This window comes from Furipterus horrens, unplaced genomic scaffold, assembly GCF_987537825.1.
Source record: "Furipterus horrens unplaced genomic scaffold, mFurHor1.1.pri manual_scaffold_7, whole genome shotgun sequence".
NCBI classification, from domain to species: Eukaryota; Metazoa; Chordata; class Mammalia; order Chiroptera; family Furipteridae; genus Furipterus; species Furipterus horrens.
In genome coordinates this window covers 139,255,993-139,279,961 of record NW_028327177.1, presented here as the reverse complement: position 1 = coordinate 139,279,961, position 23,969 = coordinate 139,255,993, and the positions used below count along the sequence as shown (strand labels likewise).

The following is a 23,969-nucleotide window of genomic DNA, read 5'->3' as shown; positions in this document are numbered from 1 at the left end:
TTTTTCTCTTAAAATTAGGTGTGATATTTTCTAGGGGAGGGGTAATTAGAACAGGATCTTTGAAGACTGACAGGTTTCTGTTTTATTGTTTTTGTTTTTTTAACGGAGATGGGTAAAGAAGCTTCATCTGTCCCCTATTGTTTCTGACGACTCCAAGATGGCAAGAATGTGTCCTGCGCTGTGGCTTATGTCTGCGTGTGGCAGCACCCTAAGCCCCTCGTGAACAGGATTGTGTCCTCTTCTTATTAATCCCCAATGCCCATTTCAGTGCCAGATACCTTCTAGGTGGCAATGCATGAAGATTTTTGTTTATTTCAGAACAAGTTCATCCTAGTTCATGCTAACAGAAGTTCAAACTGATGGGAAAGCATTTTAAATGACTGACAAATCCCACTCATCCATTCACCTGATACTGTTAGATAAAACTAGGTAAAGATTCTTTTATTCAGCATGCCTGCCACATGCCAGTCACTGTCTAGGTACTGGCAATTCTCCTTATCCTCAAGCAAGTTATGGCCTAGTTGTGGTGGAAGAGTTGGTGAGGATTGTGAATCATGGAAACTTCCAGGAGGAGGTGACCTTGGAAATCTAGAGCGCCTAACAATGCCGAGGGAAGCCTTCCAGGCAGAGGGACTGATAGAAATAAAGGTGTGACCTGTAGACAGCTCACGTTACTTAGAACAATAATGAGTGTTTATGGGGCACTCTTTTAAAAATTATTTCACCCTGGCCGGTGTGGCTCGGTCCCATTACTGAGAGGTTATGGGTTTGATTTCCGCTCAGAGCACACACCTCCATTGCGGGTTCCATCCCGCATCCCTGTGCTTATGATTCCATGGGAGGGCACGTAGGATCCCTGGTCCAGGTGCGTATGATCTCTGGTTGGGGCGCCTACGGGAAACAGCCAATTGATGCTTCTTTCTCATATCGGTGTTTCTCTCTCCCTTCCTCTCTCCCTTTCTCTTTCTCTAAAATGCAATGAAAAAATGTCTTTGAGTGAGGCTTTAAAAGTGAAAAGAATTATTTATTGCAGAGGGTGGAAACACTCAGAGGAACTCAAATTTATAACAAGTTACTTAAGGATAGGCTGTAGAAGACTCCAGTTTTAGGAAGTGTAGCCAGCCTGAAGCCATTGTGTGTCTCTCTCGGGTCCCTTTGCTTCTCCCTAAATATGTGCTTCATTCTCTTCCCGTCTAGAAGCTGGTTTTTCTCTGCCATCTTTTACTTTTTGCTTTCTTTGTGACTCTGGTCAGCACAGGATATTGGATTGACCTGGTTGGGACTCTGTGCCCTGCTTTATGCCACCTTACGTCTCAGGGACTCACGGTTGCTTGACTGAAGATTGCTTTCTTTTAGAGAAAGAGTAAGTGTGTCTTGTTGGCTCGGTTTGGTCCAGACGGCTGTGTGCCAGGTACCACAGGCTTATTAACCAGTTTTAGCCATTCAGACCTGCCCACTTCATTCATACGGCGACTCCTCTGGGGAAGGGTGTGGGTTGAGCAAACAGGCCAGAGCCATCTGCAATGTGGCAAGAAAAATGGAAGAAGAAAATCTGGGGAGTTGTTTGGAACCCAGGTTTCCAGTGTGCCCCCTAAGATGTTTAAGAGTTACTCCGCTGTGGTGACTGCCTGTGACAATCAATGAAGACTCACCTGTTCTCGGTAGATAAAGTGAACTGAAAGTCAGAAGATAGAAGGCAAAAAATCCTGTTACGACCATTAGACTTAGGTAGTAGTAGCAGGTGAAATACCAAGGTCATGATAGGGGAAATACAACAGAAGTGAAGTCAACTGGACTTGAAACCTGGATAATGTATGAGGTGTGCGTGCATGAGAGAGAGGGAGAGCGATGTGTTGAAGGTGATGCTGTGGCTTGCGCCGTGGGCTTCCCAGCAGGTAGTAATGGGAAGATCCAGCAGAAGGGAGCCGTTGTGTGGAGCAGTTAGTGAGTTCTGTGTCAGACATTTTTTGGTTCCACACTGTGGGGATACATGGGTCTTGGTCTCTAGCAATTGGCTGGTGTGTTGTGGCAAGAAGCACCATTTGGGAGGGAGATAGATGGCTTTTCTGCTTGTGCATAGATCACGTGTTTTTCATCGGGTGACATTCACTTGTTCAGGTTGAGGCGTTGCACATGTCATAGGCATGAAATTTCATGAAGAGTTCGTGTTTGCTGCACATCCTGTGCCTGCTGAAAAATGCTCGTGGTGGTCTAGGGCTGGTGACAGCAGGTCACACGTTTGGTAAGATATCCTCTCAGCTTGCTGTAGAACAAAGGCATTGACCCACTTTATGTGATGGGGTTTTTTCCTTCACATTTTTAAAACTAACAAAATTCATTTGTTGACTAATACTATATATGTTTTCAAACATCACAAAGTACAGAATTCTGTACATTAGAAAACCACCTATCAAGAAAAGATGACATTGATTCACTTTTTCCTGTTCCTTTCAAGTAAATAGAATTAACTACTGTGAAATAATTCAGCAGGTAATCATGAAGGGATCCTGAAGGGTGGGAAGGAGAGGCTGGACTAGGTGAGGCCCTCAGGGCCTGAGGAAGGACAGTGCAGTGAGTTCCCTGGTTTTCTTCTTAACTGTCGGCACTGGTGAGTGCCTGCAACCTGAAATCAGCACAAGCAAAGAAAGAACAGAAGAAAAGAGTAAAAAGGAAGAAAGTAAAAAGTCTACTCTTTCTTGCCAAGTGACCGGGAAAGGGGAAGCCCAGTTGAAGACATAGTGATGGACCCATTTCCCTGCCCATACCCAGCAGCAGCGGTAAAATAGGTGTAGATATAACAGAAAAGGAAATATTGAAGACATTCTGTTTTTAAAGTGGGAAGAGTAAAAGATCCTAAATGGAAGTATGTTTTCAATAATTCACTTGAAGTAGTGAAGTGTTGGTGCCGGTAGGTTGAATGTATGCAGTAATACCAAATGCAGCCACCAAGAAGACTATGCAAAGCAGATGCACAAAAACATCAAAACATCAAAATGGGATTCTGAGAGTTTAAGTAACCCGCAGGAAAGCAAGAGAAACAGCAAACAAATGAATATTTAAAAAAACAAGTAAAATGGCAGATAGAGCCCTAACATATCAATAATTACTTTAAATGCAAATAGTCTAAATAGAACAATTAAATGATAGACTATAAGAGGAGATTTTTTAAAAATTACCAACTGTATGCTATCTTTAAGAAATGCATGTTAAGCATAAGGACGTGGGTAGGTTAAAAGTAAAAAGATTGAAAAAAGATATATCATGCTAACATTAATTTTTTTTAAGTGGCTGGCTATATTAATATCAGACAAAGTAGATTTCACAGCAAAGAATGAAGGATCGATTCACCAAAATGACAGCAGTTCTAAATGCCTATGCACCCAAAACTGAGCCAACCAACATGTCCTCCAGTGGGTGACTGGTTGGACCGTGGCGCAGTCATACCATGGAATCCTACTCGGCATCAAGAGGAATTACCTCGTAGTGCAAGCGACACTGATGCACCCGACAGGTGTGCTGGGAGAGCGGCCGGACACAGAGGTGGCGCACTGTGTGACGCCATTGGTCTGATGCTCTCGGAATAATAGTACAGAATGGAGAACAGACGTGCAGGGGCTGGGAGGGGGGTGGCAAAAAGGGAACGTGAGGGAGCCCTGTGGTATTGGAACAGCTGTGTGTTTTGATTGTTAGTAATGGTTACGTAAAATCTATAAAATTGCCTAGAACTGCAGATATGCACAGGTGCGTGTGCGCACACAGATGAATCCGTGTAAAACAAAACATCGGACTAAGCTCTGTGGGTTGTACGGATCAGTGTCCTGGATTTGATAGTGTCTGTCCGTCTGCAGGAGTCAGCACTGGGGGAGGCTGCCTGAAGGGTGCCTGTGACCTCCCTGTACATTTCCTGACAACTTCCTGATACTCTATGATTATTTTAAAACAAAAAGTTTTTTTTTAAAGTCTCCTACCGTCCCTAGTTTTGTGCCACATCTCCCCTTCAAATTCTGTTGCCATTGTTTTGTTTCATCGTGATTCTTCCAAAGATTTTTGAAATGCACGTACAGGTGTATTTGCAATAGAAATGTGTTTTCCTTCATCTCTTTTCTAGACAAATGGCTTTATGTTATAGATGCTGTTCTGTGCCTTGCCTTTATTTTTCCTTCTTCATTCAGAGATTCTCCCATATTGGTCATGAAAGAATTTTTTGGTGCTTTACTTTTTCAGATTCAGAGATTACATTCATATAACCAGTTTCCTATCAAGGGACATCTGGATTGTTTCAGTCCTTCGCTTTTAATAACAGTGCGCTGACCAAAGACTGTGAGGTGTGCTGTTTTGCAGGTGTATGAGTGTATCTCTAAGATAAATTTCTAGACATTGGATTTCTGGATTAGAATTAATCTACACTTGTAATTTTCAGATACTGCAAGTCTTTCCTGCGTACAAGTTGTACTATTTCAATACACTGATCATCAGTGTATCGTCTCCAACAGCTACTTTCAAATTTTGGAACTTTTGACAGTATGTTAGGTTAAAAATAGCATCTCCATATAGTTTTAATTTTTATTTTTCTTAATGCTTGGACATCGTATTTTCAAAAGTGATTTGTATTTCTGTAAACTGTGCTCATATTCTTTTGGCCAGTTTTCTGCTGGGTTGTTGGCCATTAAAGGAGCTACTGATTTATAGGAGTAATTTATATAATCAATTCTTTGTCTTCGATGTGAGGTTCAGATACTTTTTTCCTGTTTATCACTTGCCTTTTGAATTTGTGTTATTTTGGCCACATGGAAGGTTTTTCTTTTTCTGTAGTCAAAGTTACTTTGGTGGCTTCTGCATTTTGGGCCAGTTAGAAAGGTTTTTCCTATGCGCTGTTTAAAAATGTAATGGTATTTTAATGCTTTCAGGTGTAGCCCTGTTGAAATCTGAAGTAACCTCCCCGCCCACAGCGGTTCTACTGGGCATCGCCTTGGGCAACAGACTTTATTTCTGGCCAGGGTCTGGTTTCCAGGGTCTCCTCAGCCTGGTCGGAAATCTGGGTCACTGCTAGAATTAGATCCAGTTAATCTCACATCCTCCATACAGTGGTGCTTTACAGGGAAAGGAAGTAAGAGGAGGGCATTGGATGATCTTCTGGCACTTACCCCATCTCTCTGCAACCTTTATTCCAAGAGATAAACTCTAGTAGAAGAGGGTTTTGTCCCCTCTGCGCCTGGGGAGTCAGTGGCTGGGTGACAGAACCCCTTTGCCCGTCTGTCTCCAGGGAAGGGAAACCAAACTTTAAGAGCCATTTCCTCCCCCTGATCATTTGTGCAAATCCCGCTTAGGTTGCTTCTCCGCAGGGACAGGCTGCCTGCATCTCTGGAATCTAAAACTGTCCTCCGTCACAATGAGGGGCACTTGGGGGTGTTGTCCGCACTTCAGCAGCACAGCCTGGTGGATTTTTTTCGGAATGGAGTGCTAGTTAGTTTTCTGTCTCTGCTGAGACCTCACTTTTGAAATGGGTGTGAAAAACCTTTGCTTAGCAGAACTTCCACCCTTTAGGAATATCCAAGCCAGAAGAAGGACAACCTACTGTGAGCGTGACCGGAAATGACATCACCGCCCCTCCAAACAAGGAGCTCCCACCAAGCCCGGAGAAGAAAACAAAGGTAGTTGCCAGAATGGTGGGTTACTTTCTACTGCTGTGATTTTTTTTTTTTTTTTTTTTTGGTAATAGTATCTTCAGCTATTATTGCTTGAATTGTGAATGAAATTCCTTTTTTCTGAGTTGTTGTTAGTCCTTTCTCAAGTTTGGATGTGCCTAAAAAATATTTTATATTCTCGTTTTACCATAATGGTCTAACTCAAACCTTAACGTGTCTGCCTTTGACCGCATTATCTTGAATATGTGTACAAATTGCTGTAGCGGCTGTTTCTGCTTCTCAGCAACAGCAAAAGGAGTTACAGGACTCGAGATAGATTCTGAAATCTGCATTCATAAAAGAAAACACATTTTTAAGGCAAAGCGTAGCTTCAGACACTTACTGTCACTAACTGCAGAGTTCGAACGGCGCCCTTCACTGTGGTCTCAAAACAGGGTGCTGACGCTGCCTCGTTGAGGTACAGGTAACAGGAAAGTAATCACCCGCAGGACACTTTTTCATAGAATTATTACAGCCACCAAAAGTTAATTGTTGAAAGTTACTACTGAATTTAGATTTTTGGGTGTCAAACTGCTGGGATTTGTGGCACTGTCATTGCGAAACAGCTCCCGATTTTCTTTGTACCTGTCACGGTGCCTTTCTGCTGTTTACTTGGCTCAGAAAAAAGGAATGAATGCTAATTTTCAGTTGCATCTCTCTTCACTGCTTATAATTTTGCTTTGAACCATGCAATTTATACTTTTTTTACATTTTGTTTTTATCCTCGTCTGTGTGTTTGATGTTGGCCTTTTAAAAAAATAAAACAACAAATCAACTTAAAGCCTTTGGCCACAACTCAGCCTGCAAAGACTTCAACATCGAAAGCCAAAACACAGCCCACCCCTCTCCCCAAGCAGCCGGCTCCCACCGCTGTGGGGGGGCCCACTAAAAAACCCATGAGCCTGGCTGCGGGCTCAGTGCCAGCGGCCCCACCCAAACGCCCTGCCGCCACCACCGCCAGGCCTTCCACCTCGCCTTCGAAGGATGGGAAGCCCAAGGTAAGTGACTGCCAAAGCTCTGTGCAGGGGAAGGTGTTCCCCTACGGGGGTCAGAGAGACAGGATCTGTTGCTACACGAGGATGGAATCAGGCTGGTGGGCCTGGGGAGAGGCTAGGGAAAGGTGACCCCAATCTGTTTGGGGGCCCCCGAGGCAGCTGTACTTTTGTACTTTTTGCCTTTGCCTGCCCTGGTCAGAGGCAGTATCACATCTGCTTTGTCCTCCTGTCTCCCCACTCTCCTCACTCTTCACCTCCTTACTGACCGGTTTCCCCTTCTCCATATGCTGATCAGATATTCCTTTTTGCTGTAATTCCCACATCAAATTCCCAAATTCCCTTCTTTGTCCTCTGCAGAAGGGAATTTCACCCGTTAATTACTTTTGGGACAAGCCCTTTCAGCTTGTCTCAGCAGGTCCCAGCGTCATGTGATAACTTTACTCTTGGCATTAGGCCACCTCGCACTGAGCTGCTTCTGAAGTTCTTCGGTTTTCCAGGTCACCCGCACGTTATTGCCCAGAAAACTCACTGTGGAACAGCGCTAGCTTCTCAGGGTGATCCTAGGAGGAGAGGGCAGGGGAGTGTGTGCCTGCCTGAGCATCTCATTTTATTTGAGAAGGGCCTTTAGGTCAGCCCAGTGTCTTCTTTGAATTCATGCTGTGAAACGAGTTTCCATGTTAAAATGTCAATTGTTTTTAATCTGTTGTAAAGAAGACTGGAGGAACCTAGAAATTGTCATCTAAGTTGAAATCCTATCATAGACTAGGAATGATGAAACCTCATGAAGCTTTCTGGTCCTCATTTATCCCGTTGACTGCTTTTCTTGATTTTTACAAAACAACTTCTTAGAGTAGGAGAGCAGAAGGAAGGTGAATGGAGCCACGGTGTCGCTCCCCCTGACACTCAGCAGCAAGCCCTGGGGGAGATAGGAAGGGGTGTCTAGTGAAGTTTCACTCTGTAATAAAAATAAAAATGAAGCATACTGTGCTGGTTTCTTTATATATATTAACTCCCGAGTTCTCTCTCTCAACAACATATAATGGAGATATCAGTGTCCTCATTTGATAGCTCAGTTACATAACCTTCCTAAAGTTCAGTGCTAGTAAGTGGCAGAGACAGTATTTGAACTTGGGTCCAGTGTCAACAATGTTGATGCTCAGGCCCTCGATCAACACTTCTTGCATGGCTTTCTGCCATCTGGTTTTTAAACAGCATTCAAGTTACAGCTGACCTGAAGAGGTGACCTGCGTGACAGTTACTGCTCTTCTTTGCTCTTGAAGATAAGAAACAGATGGAAACATTTTGAGAGGTTGATAAACACTAAAGTCTAATGAAATTTATTTTTATCTTTTTATCCCTATTTTGATCTTTGTATCCCTATTTTGATTTATAGAAGCAGACAAAGGGAAGAAAACGTATTTGAGAATAGTTAGGTCTATGAATCTGGCCAAAGAGAAACTATAATTTGAGAGACAGTGTAACTCCGCTTAGGGAAGCAGCTGGCTCTGCGCTTGCTGACCGAGAGTCCGACGTGTAAAGAGTGCCACATCCTTTGGAGATTTCTTTCTCTGCGTTATCTTTTTTCTGACTTCTTGTATCATTATTGTTACTAGCAAAATAGTAAGACCTCACTAGATTATCCTGAATCGTAGTCACAGCATGGTGAGTTTGAAGGAGACCTCAGGGAGCATCTGGTTTGTCCCCTAAACAGAGAGGGAGTCCCTTGCACCGACTCCTGAGACATGTTGTCCGGAGAGCTGGCAGCTGAACCGGTCCCTCTGAGTCCAACCTTAGGCTTCTTTGTACCGTGCTTAGGGACTTCATTTTTAGAAATGGACATTACCCAGCATCGGCAGGGTTAGAGTTTATTTACTTGGATGCCAGCGCTGCATTTCTGTACACCTCCTTAGCGGATTTTCCATTTATGCAATATCCTGCTTGTCTCCACCAACACGCTGCCCTCCGAATGGCCGTTTCTCCTGCAGTCAAAGATCTGGGTCCACTCTGTCTGTGGCTTGACTTATTCTCTTGAGTAACATGGTATGTTTGCTTATCAGAACAATGTGTTCATCCCCTGGTCCTCTAAAACCAGGCTAAATTGATTCCTCCGCTTCCTTGCTAGTGACAACATGCCCAGGTTCCATGGAACGGCAATCCGGGTGCAGCTATACTTGAGAGAGGCCTCGCTTTGCTTTCTGTCATAGCTGTGACATTTGTGCCTCTCATTCCCTCTATTGGTCAGGCCTGCCTCCTCCACCTACCCCTTCCCGTTGTCGCTGGGCTCTCAGAGACTTCTCACCCTCCGGTCCCTAACATCACATGTTATCAAAGCTGCCTTAGAGATCCTGTGTTCCTGCCTCCTTTACACGGGTGAGGAACTAAAGCCCAGAGAGGTCAGGGTCTTGCCCACAAACACACTATGAGTTGGGGGACAGACTGGGGCTGGAGCTCAGGCACCGACCTGGCTGATGGGGCCAGTGTGTCTGCAGCCCAGCCTGTTCACCCACTGGGTGCATCGCAGCCGAAAGGAGGGCTGAATTTGACTGGACATGATTTTTAATTTTTGTTCTGTTTATGTATTTTGTTCATCTTTGGTCATATATTTAATATGCTAAATACATCAGTAAAGCGCAAGGCACATGTGTGGCGAGGTGTATGTTTCAGGCCCGTTCATTCTCGTTAGCTCGGGTTGGCTTGAGGTCATTCGGCTCCCCGTTTCCTGACCCCACAGTGCCCTACAGGGCCAGTTTCTCGGCCCTAGGACCATGTATATTTTCCTATCAGTAGCTGCCAGGCCCACAGTACCATGTTTTCCGGCGTGCGCACCTGTGGGAGCATCTTTGGGCATGACTTCCGGAGGCTGGGGCTGAGCTGCAGCTCTTACTCCCACTTCCCTGTCACCAGCCTGTCACAGAGGCGAAGGTTCCTGAGAAGAAGGCCACGCCGTCCAAGCCGGCCTCTGCTCCGGCCTCCAGGCCCGGCCCCAGGAGCGCTCAGACTGTTCCGAAAGCCACAGCGGCCGCCTCTGGTGCCTCAGCAGGGCCAGGCAGTAGAAGCACTCCCGTGCCCCTGCCCAAGAAGTCTCCTGGTGAGTATCGTCACCTTCTCTCCTGTGGGGACCAGTGGGGGAGGCAAGTGGGGCCTTGACTTTGCGCTGGCCGTAGCTCCAGCCAGTGCCACACAGAGCTGTGCAGGTCTGCTTGTGCCTCCGTCCGTAACGGGGGGTGATGGGGAGTGGCAGCCTTGGTCTCCGTGTGAGGTTAGCAGGTAGGTATGTTCAGAACAACCTTGCGTGAAGGGGACTCTCATGAATTCCCAGGTAGAATTTACTCTTCCTTTCTTAGCGGCTCCGTAGCAACCTGCACATTGTGGTCACGGGCCTGTTACCTGGTAGGAAATGGGCCACTCAGTTCCATAGGCGTGTGTTAATCACCCGTTTCTAAGGCCAGGTGGAAGGCATTGTCCAGACTGGGAGAGAAGATGCAGTGCCTGGCCTTGTGCCCTGCATAGGGCGTGGCCTTTACCCGGCTGCCTCAAGTTCTACTTTGTCCCCAGACACCAGCACAGCCCCTGGCTCATAGAGGACCTTCAGTAATTGTTGAATGAATGAGTGAATCACAGTATTGGACCAGTCATTTGATTGGTCAGTTTGTTAAACGTTATATTAAAAAGTGTATGTTTGCCCTGGCTGGTGTGGCTCAGTGGATTGAGCGCCGGCCTGTGAACCAAAGTGTTGTGGGTTCAATTCCCAGTCAGAGCACAGGCCTGGGCTGCGGGCCAGGTCCCCAGTTGGGGGCGTGTGAAAGGCAACCACACATTGGTGTTTCTCTCCCTGTCTCTAAAAATAAATAAATAAAATGTTTGGAAAACAAAATTATACACTTAAAAAACCCTAAATAAATCCTAATTAAAAAATAAATAAATAAAAATAAAAAGTGTATGTTTGTTCAGGCATCAAGACTGAGGGAAAACCCACAGACATCAAGAAGACAGTTACGAAGCCTGCACCAGGTAATACCCACCCCCCGTGGAACCCTAACTTAAAGTGCTCCTCTCCCGTGACCTTAAGGACCCCCATTTGCTCTTGCCCCCTGAACCTTGTGTCTCTCACTCCTACGTTTGCAGCTGACCCGAGTCGTGCAAAGAGCACCTCCAGCAGCACCGTGAAGAGAAACGCCACGGTCCCCGGGGCAGCTTCCCCAGCAGGCGCTGCTCCCAGTCGAGTCAGGTCTACGCCCCTGCCCGCCCGGCCCCCTGGGACTCTCGCCGTGGACAAGAAGGCCACATCAGCCAGGCCCAGCCCCTCCGCGCCCAGGCTGAGCCGCCCGGCCACCAGCACCTCTGCCCCAGACCTGAAGAATGTCCGCGCCAAGGTCGGCTCCACGGAGAACATCAGGCATCAGCCTGGAGGAGGCCGGGTGGGTCTGGGGGCTTGGGGTTCTCGGCACGCTGGCCCTACTTCTCTCCCTGCCACATGCAACCACTGCTCCCGAAGCCTGTCCTCACAGCAGCCCAGGGCGCAGCAGAGAGGGACAGTCGGGGGTGGACTTGGTGTCGGGGAGTGTCAGCTGGGCTGGGCCTCTGTGTCCTGGCAGCAGGAAGCAGGGGCCTGACCTCTGGGCCTTCTCCTCCCAGTGGAGTCAGGGCTCCTGTTCTGTATGTAGGGGTTTAGGCTTATATTTTTGTTTGGGGGCGAAAGGGTTCTTCTACTTCACAAAATGAACAGAGCAGACCTCTTGGGCTGCTAAGGGGAAATACAGTGGACATGAACCTGGTTTGTCACGGTTCTCACCCTTGTACCGTGAGCAGCAGGAGAGCCAGGCGGGTGGAGAGTCTGTCTGAGAGAGGATGAGGGTGTCCCCTGGTGGCCTGCGGCTGTCCTGGACTAAAGGACTGCTATAGTGTGTCGTGATGGGGAGGCCCGGTGGGCCTTTGTTTGCATCCATTCTGGGATTACTTGTTAACTGTTAGCAGCCATGGGACTTAGTGTGTGAAAAAGGTGGTGGCAAGAGCCCAAGTCCCAGTCCCCAGAGCAGAAACCTTGTCATCTCCCACGGCATCTCTAGCACTTCACCACCACGGCCCACTCAGGGCAGGATACGTAACTTGCTTCAATCCAGAGCTGTTAGAAAATTGAAGGAAAGTGAAGCAGAATCCTGACGCACTTGGAAGACACTGATGGCAAACTGGGACGAGGGCCTACGTGCCTGTGGCTCTGGGTACCCGGCCAGCCCTCAGGGCTGAGGTGCCGCCCCCGTCTCCCCTCTGCGTGCTCTTCTTAGGCTTGTGCGGTGCAGGGGGTCTTGGCGGGGAGCCGAGGAGCTCAGGCTGGCGATGCAGTCTCTTCTCTGTCCCCACGTCCGTCTTCAGTGGTGGCTCCCTGTGACCATGACCATCTGCTTGGGGCATAGAGAGATTCTGAGTGGGAGGGCGTTGTGACAGGAAAATTGTAGCTGCAGCCCACACTCGGAGCCGAATCACTGGCTGAGCGCTCCTTCCTCCCTTTCCTCTGCCAATGCTGTCTGGTCGCTTCCTCGGGGCTCAAGCTTTGGCCTGCAGCCCCTCCCTCTGGCTTGGTCTGCCCCGGGAAACGGGTGCTTCTTACCAGGGGCAAGGGCGACCTGCTTCTGCCTGGTGGCCTGGCCTGGATTCGAGTCCCCAGGCTTCTTTTCCTCATGGCATTTGGGCTCTTGTCCTCTCGGTGTGAAATTTGCCCTCCCTTTATCCCCATCTAGGCCAAAGTAGAGGAAAAAACAGAGGCAGCTGCTGCAGCTCGAAAACCTGAACCTAACGCGGCCCCTAAAACTGCTGGCCCAGGCGCGAGTGCCCAGAAACCGCCCGCTGGGAAAGTGAGTCTTATTCCGACCTTTGCCTCTGGGAGGTGAAAGGTGGTAAGCTGCTCCTCGGCCTGAGCCACTTTCCCTTCCGTTGCACTTTTTACCTGTCCTTAAACTAGTTTCCGCTTCTCTCCCTGTGTGCGCGCCTCGGGGTTTGACGATCCAACCGTAAGGAATTTTCTTGTATCAGTCCTGAAAGTTAAGCGTTGGGAGCCCGTTGTCCCTTTGGGGACTGTTTAGTCCGCTGGATAACGTGGATACAAAAGTTCCAGTCTCTTCCTTCACACTGACCTTGAGCTGAAACCCACCTGTTAACGTACACACGCGCGCGCGCACAGGCACACTCGGAGCACCCACGTTCTTCCTCGGGAAGGCACGGGACTGGTAACCTGGCTCCTGGAACCCCAGGCACCCTTTGCTTTAAGGAGAACTAGAAGGCCCCCCTCGTAACCCTGCTGGATATGGGGATGGCATCATTTGTCCTGGCTCCCTGCATCACCTCTTAACGGACAGTTAGGATGCCCATTCAGTGAGAACCCACCCAGCACAGGGTAGGCTGCATTCGCAGCTAGAAGAGGTAAGCTGAACCCGGGTCAGGGCTTCCTGCTTGCTGGAGGGACCTCCTTCCCTTAGCTGTGCAGGTAGGTGGTCTCTCCAGCCTTGAAGAACCAGCGTGGGTGTCAGCCCGAGGAGTTTGTACAGCATCGAGGTGAGGAAGGCTGTGTCTTGTGCCTCCTGGGTAACTCCATGAGGTCCTGTGGGTCTTTGGTTCAGACCGGGGCTTATTACGAAGTGTTTTGTAAAGAAGGCGAGAAATTGGATTAGAGTTTCTCAAGGTGGATTTCTCTACTCTGTGGAGAACTCTTAAGTTTAGGAGCTGCGTCATTTGCAAAGGGCTTCGAAGGGAAGGAAGGAAGGAAGGAAGCTGGCAACTGTTCCTTTTTGAGAAGGCTCCAGAAGAATTCTTTGTTCCAGCGCTGGGAGCCTGGGCTTCTGTGTGGCTGCATTCCAGGGGAACCATGCGGGTGCATTCCCCGTGCTGTGCCCGGGGTTGCACATCATCGCAGCCCGGCCTGGCCTCCCTGCACACGACTCTCCCGGGGTACTGGGCTGGGCATCTGGAGGGTTCAAGACGGTGGTTTACCCTTGAGTCAGGGGTCTGCACCTGAATGTCAACCGTGTTGTGGTTTTGGGAGCCCTGAGATGCATGGGCTGCTTGAGGAAACCGCCGGGGCTGCAGCCCGCGCTCCCCCTGGCGGCCAGGACTGCGCACGGCGGGTCCGGCAGCCTGGGCCGCCTGCGCTGACAGCTGCGCGGTGCCCTTCCCTGCCCTCAGCATCGGATCTGTGCCCCGTGAGCCCAGGGCCTCTCCCAGCAGCCGTTGCCTCCCAGAGTGGGCCTGGCTGCAGCCGTCCCAGGCCCCGGATTGAAGGGAAGTGCCGTCCTGGGGTGAGGACTGGCCTGGATGAGCCACGGTGCCACCCCGGCCCTTGAGAGAGCAGGGCAGCGGGGCCATGCCCGGGGGAGCCCCTGGCGCCGGCTGCTGTCAGCCTTGGGAACCACAGCCCAGCCCCCAGAGAGCAGTGACAACGACCGTGTGGCACTCTTACAACATCTGCTTGTCCTTGTGTTGTTGGCTCGTGTTTTCACCCCCTTTCCTACTCCTTCGGTTTCCTCCCTCTGTGCTTCCACAGCTGTTCCGTTCCGCTGCAGGTGGGGGCGGAGTTTAACGACACTTTGTCGGTCATCGTGGTCACGTGTGGACTCGCTGCCTGCCCTGTGTCAGTTCTAACCAGCCCTCTCCCTCTGTGTTGTTTTTTCTGTTCTCTAACACTCCAGGTCCAGATAGTCTCCAAAAAATTGAACTACAGCCATATTCAGTCCAAGTGTGGTTCCAAGGACAATATTAAGCATGTCCCTGGAGGTGGTAATGTAAGTATCAGCTCTGGACACCTGGCGTCGGAGGCCCCGTCCACTGTGGGGACGCTGGGGCGGGGGCCGCCTGCCCGAGCCCATGGGACCCAGCAGCCCGGCGCAGGGCGGCGCTCAGGAAGCGGCGGCGAAGGGAGGTCCGCGGGCCGCACGCAGCGCCCTGCGCCGCCCACGCAGCACCGGCTGGCCGGGGGGCGGGGAGCTCTGCTGCTGCTTCAGCGCTTCGGGGACCCGGGCCGCGGCCGCAGCCAGTGGCAGGCCTCGCGTTGCTCTCGACTTTGCTCCTGGGGATACAGGCCTCTGTCTGCAACCCTCCCCACCCCGCGAGCGTGGGGTGTCCACGTTCTCCAAGCCCACGCCCGACCCTTGTTGTCGGCCCAGGGCGTTAGTCCGCGGGGCCTCCTCTCCTCTCCTCCCTTTCCACTCTCTGCCCCGTTTTCCCTGTTCTGGTTCCTTCCCTTTTTACTCCCTTTCCCTGCTTTCCTTTCCGTCCCTTGCCCTGTCCTTCCCACAGCCTTCTCTCACGCTCTTCTTCTGAGCTGGGGACACAGGGCGCTCCAGCGCCCAGGGAGGGCCAGGGCCAGGTACCGTTGTCCGTTGGTGTGCAGAGCGCGTACTGTGTGCGCCATGTGTCCCCGGGGCAGTGCGCAGGCCAGCGGGACTCTGCGGCGCGGCCGGGGCTGTGCTGGGGGCCGTCCCTGCCCTTCGCTGCTCCCTCGGTGGCCATGCCGTCCCGCCCGCCCCTCAGCCGGTCCTGTCGTGAGGAATGAGCACAGCGTGCTTCTTTCTCGCCCCACACAGCCCCCCTTACAGCACCTCCTTCTCAGTCACCTCCCACCAGGGGCTCCACCCACGCGTGGGCAGGAACCCTGGCTTTGCCTTCAGGTGGGGGTGCTTGGCCAGCATGGTGGATAGCCAGACGTTAGCCAGCCTGGTGTGGCACTGGCGGGAGCGGGCGAAGCTTTCAGAGGCAGCGTCTGGTACAGGTCCCGCTTCGGGGTGCCCAGGTGGGCCCCGGCCCTCGCCTTTTCCCTCAGGCTTTTGGCCCAATGAAAACAGAAGGCAGACAGGGGCTCAGAGCAGCTGGGGTGTGTGTGTGTGTGTGTGTGTGTGTGTGTGTCACACAGAAATGCACTTGCATGTGTCGTGGGTGTGTGAGAGCTCTGGGAACAGCGGCTTGTCTGTCACCACCGGTGGCCTCCACGCTGCCTGCCAGGACATTGGCGAGCGTTGTGTGTGTGTGTGGGGGGGGGGGTGCTTTCTAAAAGCGCTTCCATTTAGGAGGCGCCTGTAGGCAGCAGGGCATCCAGACCCCGCCTGGGGGCGTTGTTTCCGGGGTGGGGGGCGGTAAGGACAGACACCCTGGGCGGGTGGGGGGCTCTCACTCCTGCCACCAGCCGCTCAGTACAGCCGCACGGATGAGCCTGCAGCTCAGGAAGGGGGGCTGCTGTGCAGGGGGAACAGCCTTACGCATCGAAGCCCGCCCCCCACCACGGCCCCTCCCCGTGCGGAGATCCTGAGTCCCCGCCCGCCGGGGCGAGGGGCTTGGAGCAGGATCTCGGTTAGCGCCTCACGGCCCCCCCCCCAACAGCCACACTGGACACACCCTTTGTCCAGAGCCAGGGGGACCTTGGGAGGGAACTTAGTGGCTACTTCTGTGGCTCATCCTAAGTTTAAATTTTGCAGCAGTTCCACCCTCGAGAGGGGTGTGTGTGCGTGTAATGGGCTCCCAGACCGGTTGGCAGGGTCACTTCGGCAGCACTAGGCCCGCAGGCATCACAGACCAGGGGCGACTCATGTGAACGCAGCTGCAGCCAGGCCCGTGGATGCGGGCTGGTCGGGACGTGGTTTCTGCGGGCTGTTGGGTTCACTGGTGGGGGGGAACCTGTCAGCCGGCCCCCGGAGCACGAGGAGCACACGTCCGAGGCCGGTGAGGCGGCAGTGGCCCCCTCAAGCTGGAGCCCCGAGGGGAGGCGAGTAGCCAGGAGAGGAAGCGGGGATTGTAGGGCCTCCATGTCCCGGCCCTGGGAGGCAGAGCCGGGTTTCGAACACAGTGAAGCTTTTAAGAACGTTTCATTATAGAAATTTTCAAACATACACAAAAGCTAATGAAAACAATGAAGTGCGCTGGATTTACTTGGTCCCCAGCTTCGTTTATCGGTGGTTGCTCTTATTCCGTGTGCCACCGTAACTGTTGTGGAGCTCGCCCTAGATAAATCGCTCCTCTACAAGTACTCACTTATGTAGCTCCGACAGGCAAGAACTGTTTGATATACACGTGTGTATATATTTTAAAAGACCCACTGACTTTGGATACAGGTTTGCTCATTGGAATCAGGATACAGTAAGGTCCGTAAATGGTGATCAGTTGGGTGTATCTCTTGTCTCTTTTAATCTGGGGTTTCTTTTGCTTTACAACTTACTGTCCCGTTTCGTTTTTCATAGTAACGTTGTTCATGAGGAAACCACGTGGCTTGTCCTCGAGTCTTCCCTCTGCTGATCATGTCCTCGTTCGGCATGTTTGTTTGTCCCTCCATTTTCTTCATATTGATTCAGGCTTGACTTTTCCCCTTGCTCTTTACCAGACTCCCCTAGGCAGGGTGGGGTTTCTGCTAGGGAGTGTCGCGTCTCACTCCTCGTTATTTGTCTCATTGGGATGCTGTCCACTGGCGCTGCCCAGCGCCGAGGCCCTGAGCTCAGCAGGGGCGCGTCCCTCCTGCGCCACCAGCTGGCATACTCCTGTGAAGTGAAGCGTCTCCTCGTCAGCCCGTCTGTAGTTGGGGACAAGGCAAGAGGTGAAGAGGTGGAGGCTTCGAGGGCAGAGCACTGTCACAGAATGTGACTTTGGCGCGAGCCCGGTTGTAGTGAGTGACCGCTGCCAAGTCCTCGCAGGTGCTCTCGGGGACGGGGCAAGACGAGCTTGGCTCGAGCGGCGGCCACATCCTGGGTAGGCACGCCTTCCCGTTGGCCCTGGGGAGGGAGAAGGGCAGCCTCGTTGGAAGGGTGCAGCGCAGCAGAGGCTGTCGCTTGGGTGGCGGCAGGTGCGCTGGGAACAGTCGTTGAGGGCTTGCCTGGGTGGCACTGCACTGACACTGGGATGGTACAGAGGTTGGCATGGCCCCTGCACAAGGGTGACGCAAATTCGTGAAGCGGTCCACAGTTTTTCCTAAACAAAGGGAGTTGTTGAATCCATGGAGCAGTTTGGTGTCTAGTGGTTTCTACTGTCCATTCAAGGGGGATGTGAAGGAGAGGTGGGGGGCTAGAGCCGAGGAGGCTCTAGGGGAGGCGGCCTTTGACCTGGGCGCGCTGGGCTGGGGAGCAGCATGGGCAGAGCTCCAGAAGTGGGAGTGAGGGTGCTCCCGGCAGTCAGCCTCCCGTCACTGATCAGACGGCTGAGGTTAGGGTCCTCTGATGCTGCTACGTTCATTGTTGTGCGCACAGTATAAAATTGGGCAGGAGGAACGGAAAGAAAATTGTTAGAGATTGTCTCAGAACCTAAAAGGTCCTCTCCCCTAACCTAAAATGAAATTATATGAAAGAATTTACCAAAGAGAGAGAGAGAGAGAGAGGATGCAAGCTGAGGACTGTGGGAACTTACGCTGAGCAGGCCCTGGGCTGTGGGTGGCAATACAAACAGAGCAGATGCCACGTCTGTCCTCTGGTGGAGACCATATCAGCTGACCCTGGAGAAGAAAGGAAGACAAGGTTCTGCAGGGCAGGCAGTGAAATGGCATTGTGAGGAAAGCCCACTAGGTGACACCTGCTGGCAGGGCTCTGTGGGCCACCGTGTGGGGGAGCTGACTGGGGGGAAAGCCAGGCTCTTCCACAGAGCCGAGGAGCCACCGGGTCACTCACAGGAACGCTGGCATCCCCTCGGGGAACCCAGCGGGGACTGCTGTCTAGATGCCCTTTCCTGAATTCAAGGTGTGCCGCTGGTCCTGGTACTGCGACATCTTCCCGAGGCGCCTGCAGGGCAGGCGTCAGTACGTCCGCTGCCCTCTTCCCTAGTGTGTTTGCCTGTAGAAAGGTAGATACCTGTGCTGCCAGCCAGGAGGGGAGATGCATTGGAAAGAGCTGGAAGGGAATGTACCAGAACGTTATTGCTGTTTATCTCTGGGAGTTGATGGGTAAGCTTTGAGGTGGAACAGAAGGGGTGTTTCAGGAGATTGGGACCCAGGAAAATGGGAGAAGAGCCGTCTGGCAGACGCATCTGTCTGATGGATGGGGGGGGGGTGGAAACACTGGCTTGGTCTCGCTGGAGGTGGGGTCAGAAGCTACATGCAGGGCCAGGATGGAACGAGGGCTCTTTAAGCACTTTGGAAGGTGACCCTTACTTTGAATAGGCTAAGACAGGGGCTGACAAGGGAGAGAAAACACTGGAACGTGGAGAAGAGGATCATAAAGGACCTGTGGGTCTGGCCTTGACAGCTTTGTTTCTCTGAAGCAGTGTTTCCGTTACTTTGTTCTCAGGTGCAGATCCAGAACAAGAAGGTGGACATCTCTAAGGTCTCCTCCAAGTGCGGGTCCAAGGCCAACATCAAGCACAAGCCTGGTGAGTGGCGCCTCCCTCAATGCCTCGGCCGGCTGGGTTCTGACCTTTATGTCTTTGTCATTCCACAAAGATTCCGGGGCCACCCTCCCCCAAGGACACAGTGGTGGAGCGGCACAGTCCTCAGTCCCTGTCAGGGGTGGCGATCAGGGCACTAGGCTCTCAGTGAGCGGAGGAGCAGGGGGTAAAGGCTGCCGTTTGCACGGGCCTCATCTTGAGGACAGGCCATGTGCGTGCTGCTGTTGAGCAAGGCCCAGTGGCGAGGGGCATTCCAGGGGTCACAGTAGCTGAAGGGGCTCCAGAGAGCAGGCTGGAGACCAGTCAGGTGCAGGAGCAAAGGACATCCCAGCAGCATGGCCCAGCCCCGGCCTGGGAGGTCCGGCCAGTCTTGGGGTCAGTCACCATGGAGCAGTTAAGGTAAAGGCCGAGAAAACTCCCTTCCCTTCCAGCCAAGCTGTCATCTGTTCTAGAATGTGTTCTCTTTAGTACAGTAGAGACACTTTAGCCCTTAACTAACTTCCCTTCCCCCTCTTTCACCTGGAAAATCCATTCTTGTGAGATACCTCCTTCCCTAGTGACTCTGAGTGTCTTGAGGACTAGTGTTTGCTGGAGGCGGGGCTAGGGCGCCAGTGTTGGGGACACGTGGAGGTTTGGCAAGAAGCCAGGTGTGGAGGTTTGTGCTGTGAGCTGAGAGCAGGTGGAAGAGTCAGAGATGGGCTCAAAGGGAAGCCGTGCTCCTATGCCATGTGCCGGTTGGCTGGCCCTTGGTCCTGTGGCCCGTGAGCTCTGAATGTGGCCCTGTGTACAGGTCGCCTCCCTCCAAACCCTGCCCACGGGCTCTGGATCCTGATGCTGGCCCAGCCCTTTCTCAATGCACAGCCCCAGGCCCTTTGCCCTTCCTGCTTGTCACTGCGGTGTGATCTGGTTAAGCTGCACAGACAGCTCATGTTTCCGTCCTGTCACGGTCAGTTACTAGCCTAGGTGGTGACTTTGGGCAAGTAACTTCTTTCCAGCATCAGCGCCAGCGGCTGTAAAACAAGGACCCTGTCGCTGATGGACAGGGCGTTTGTGCGGCTCGAAGGAGGCCAGGGCACACCACATGGCCCACCAGACGGAGTTGTCACCTGCCCAGAGAACCTTAAGTTGACAAGGCACCCTGAAGGCTGTGCTCTGCGCTGTGGGCCTGCCTAGCCTGGTCAGCGGCTGCGCAGCTGTGGGCCCGGTGGTGTGGGGTGACTTCTCTGTGGAGACATGGTCTCAGTCTGACTCTGAGAAAAGCAGCCCAGTTTTGACAAGCGTGCTCACAGCCTCCCCGTCCTCCCTCAGTGCCACCGAGAGTGGTCACGTCTCCCCATTTCTACACGGGGCACTTAGCTGTCCTCGGCCCGGCTAGGGTTCCTGTTCCAGGCTCCAGGCTTTGCCTGCAGGGGTGTTTCTCTGCTGCCCTTACTGACCGATGCCTTCTCGGTTTTAGGTGGAGGAGATGTCAAGATTGAAAGTCAGAAGCTGAACTTCAAGGAGAAGGCCCAGGCGAAGGTGGGATCCCTGGATAACATGGGCCACCTGCCTGCAGGAGGTGCCGTGAAGGTAGTGAGAGGGTCATCGGGGGGGCGAAGCGGGGAGGGGTGGGGTGTGAGGGGACACTGGGTCCCATCATGTGGGCGCTGTCACCGCCCCTCAGTCTCTTCAGGAGTCATGTTTCCCCGACACCATTGCTGTTTCCCTGTCGTCCATCATCAGTCCTGGGCGAGGCAGGAGAGGGGAGGAGACCCCAGCTGGAGCCAGAACCTTTTCCAGAGAGCCATGGCCTCCTTAGTTTCTGAGCTCATCTGTGCCATTTTCAAAGGGACTGTGGGCTGGGGCACAGGTCACCCCAAGGCAGGTGGTCTGCACAGGACAGTTGTCCCCAGACGCCTCATGATAGAGGACTGTGGGCACATGTTCCATGCCAGGCTTCGCCCCAGGCCCAGGAGCGGGATAGCACGTTGTCCTGCCCGTGACGGCAGATCTGGTGTCCATCTGCGTCCGGAGGGACTGCCCGGGGAGAGCGCTGGCTCGCTCGGGGGCAGAGCTTCCCGTCCTCCAGACTTCCTGGGCCTCTCCTGCCTGCCCTCCCTCCGGCCTTCCCTGCCTCCCTCCTTCCACAGTCCTGTGCGACCCTCTGTTTGCCCAGAGGCTGTCTGTCCTGTGTTCCGTGTCGTTGGCGGGTGGGGGCCGTGGGGCAGCGTCTTGTAGGCTTCTGTGCTTGAGGGTAGCTGCAGGGGACGGAGAGCAAGTGGGGGGACCCCAGTCCGTTCTTTGGTCCCACCCTCCCGCAGTGCTGATGCCAGCCCCAGCTGGCCTCTGTGGACGCTTTGGGGTCCCAGCTCTGTCACACTCTTGTTCCTGCCCCTCCGCTCTCCAGTCTGTCCCCGGGGGGCGCTGGCACGGCGGACTCACGTGCCCGAGGCTGCGCACCAGTGCGTGCAGACCAGGGCTCACACGGGCCCTTCTGGCCCACGTTTTGGGTTTTTTAATTCACGTCAGCTCCCTTTCCTCATTGTCTCTGGGATTATTTTTCTAATTCTAATGTACCTGCGGCACCATTGCCTCCCAGCCAAGTTCAAACCTGTCATCATGAGGTGGCTCCTCGGGCTTGTTGCTGGTGATCTGCTGTCATAGCTACTGTTGCACTTGGTGTTGGCCTTGATGGGAAGCTGGCACCTGTCACCTGAGAGAGGCTTCCGAGGCCTTGCATTTCAGAGGAGGCTCTGAGTGTGTCGCTGGGCCGGGGCTGTGCTCTCCGGTCCAGAGCTTGGCCCCCTGCCCTGCTGCGGGTGGGGTAGGGTGGGGAGCACCTGCTCCGGAGGCTCCAGGTGACCGCTCTGCAGTCAGGGGGGCGGGGCAGCGGGGACGGGGCTGTGTGTGAAGCCGTCATATCATCCATCCCACGCCCTCTCGGACTGACCCTGCACTGTCTCCCCCACTGTTTCATTGTAGACTGAGGGCGGTGGCAGCGAGGCCCTTCCGTGTCCGGGCCCCCCCGCTGGGGAGGAGCCGGCCGTCCCTGAGGCGGTGCCCGAAGCTGGCGCCCCCACTTCAGCCAGTGGCCTCAATGGCCACACCACCCTGCCAGGGGGTGGTGACCAAAGGGAGGCCCAGACCTTGGACTGCCAGATCCAGGAGACAAGTAAGTGGCTGGGCTTGGCCTGAGGGCCAGCCAGGGTCCCTGCCACTGGCTACAAGTTGAAACTCCTTTGTTTTTTTGACTAGTGTGTGGCCTAAATTTTAACGAAGCAACCTTTTATTTTTCCAGGCATCTAATGATGACATTCTGGTCTCGTCTTCCGTCCCCTTTGTTGCCCCTATTGTCTCCTTCGTTACCCTCTCCCTCCCCTCCTCCCGTGTCACTGCAGATTGAGACCTACAGGCTGACGTTCCGGGCAAACGCCAGGGCCCGCACCGACCACGGGGCCGACATTGTCTCCCGCCCCCCCCACTTCCTTGGTGGCCCCAGCTCAGGCACCCGGGTCCTTGGCTCCCTCCCCCGGGCAGCCCACTAGACCTGTGACCCCTTGGGTGCTGGGCAACCCTCGAGGGCCCTCCCTCCTTCCCTCCCTCCCTCTCACCTCGCTTGCCTAGGGCAACCTCTGCCCCCCCCCCCACACCTCCTCCCACTCCCTGCCCCAGGCTCCGTGCTCTGCTCCTGGCCCATCATGGCATCACTGCTCCAGGGGGAAGCTGGGGAGGGGAGTGGGGCAGGTGGGTGGGGTCTCCGCGGATCTAAGAGAAAGGAGTCGGGATTCCAGCCTCCTCTGTGTTTGGGTTTTTTGGACCAAACCCAAGAGAAATTGACATACCCTCCCTCTTAGCTGGGTCCACCTGGAGGGAAGAGTGGGATGTCCACACGAGGGCCCAGCCCTGACTGCCCCTGGAGCTTGCTGAGCCACCGCCTCCCTCTGACCCCACAGCGGTGCCCACCACGCCGGTGGTGCCTGACACCTTGCTACTTTGCCCCAAGTTAGTGAGGGGTCAGCGCTGCCTGTCCCCATTGCCTCTCATACCTGCCTAGATGCTGTCATGTTTTTTGTTTTATCCCTTTTTAAAAAAATAACCGAAAAACTGGTGGAGTAGTTTTGCAGGTTGAAGTCACGTCTAAATGAAAGTCCTCAGTAGGTGTTAAAGGAAACAGGGAGGGGAGATCCGTTGGCCTCCAGCCAGGAGGTCAGGCGCTGGGGGCTGCCCTCGGCGGGCAGCTTGGAGCCCTGGAGGTGGCGTGGGCGGGGCAGGGGAGGTGTGGGGGCCGCGGCCGGCGAGCAGGTGGAGCACACTAGGGGCTGCTCAGAGCGTGGACTGGTGGTTCTGGCATTTTGCGTGTATGCTGCTTTTCTTTTCTAACCAAGAGGCTGGTTTGGGCATCTCTGTCTGTCTCATTCCTGGGATCTGGTGGGAGATACAAGGTCAGGGCTGGGGAGGGCCGTGGAGGTCAAAGTCCTCCAGGCCTGCAGGCCTAGGGCTCTCGAGCCCTCAGCCCCTGGGGAGCCTGAGCTATCCAGACCTCGTGTGGGTACTGGGGAATCAGGTCCAGAAATTAAAGAATGAAGGCATGAGACTGAGGCCATCCCCCGTCCCTGACAGCCTGACTGGAGAGGGAGGTGAGGCGAGGCCAGCCTGCAGGGGTGGGGGGGTGGGGGGTGTCCCAGCTAGGCCCGCTGTTGGGGGCTGCAATGAGAAATCCCGGGAATCATATTGGCACGAAGACTCTTACTGCACTTGTATTTTTTGTATTAAAATTTGCATGGTTTCTAATAAAGGATTAAAACCCACCAGTTCGTAGTGAAATGGCCTGGGAGCTCAGGGCGTCTCTGGAGGAGCTCTTCCTGTGCTGCAGCCGGGGCGCCTCGCCCTCCCGCCCTCCACTCCTGTGCCCGGGGCTGGGGCGGCAGGGCCCGAGCGAGGTTCGGACTGGACCTCCTTGTTCAGGGCTGCTGTC

At 53.3% G+C, this 23,969-nt stretch overlaps 1 protein-coding gene and 1 pseudogene across 1 annotated transcript in view; both read left to right on the top strand.

Annotated features, from left to right (window-relative positions):
* MAP4 (microtubule associated protein 4) overlaps positions 1–22,286 on the top strand; it is a 129,900-nt gene extending 107,614 nt beyond the window's left edge. Inside the window, exons 9-18 of the mRNA XM_090284657.1 lie at positions 5,545–5,651; positions 6,467–6,682; positions 9,584–9,767; positions 10,631–10,690; positions 10,805–11,097; positions 12,415–12,528; positions 14,356–14,448; positions 18,919–19,000; positions 20,472–20,584; positions 21,977–22,286. Of these exons, the coding sequence (XP_090140783.1) occupies positions 5,545–5,651; positions 6,467–6,682; positions 9,584–9,767; positions 10,631–10,690; positions 10,805–11,097; positions 12,415–12,528; positions 14,356–14,448; positions 18,919–19,000; positions 20,472–20,584; positions 21,977–22,189 (1,475 nt within the window). The 3' untranslated portion in view covers positions 22,190–22,286. The remainder of the gene's footprint in view (positions 1–5,544; positions 5,652–6,466; positions 6,683–9,583; positions 9,768–10,630; positions 10,691–10,804; positions 11,098–12,414; positions 12,529–14,355; positions 14,449–18,918; positions 19,001–20,471; positions 20,585–21,976) is intronic.
* On the top strand, positions 17,517–17,612 carry LOC150005401 (U6 spliceosomal RNA; annotated as a pseudogene).
* Positions 22,287–23,969: the final 1,683 nt, after the last annotated feature.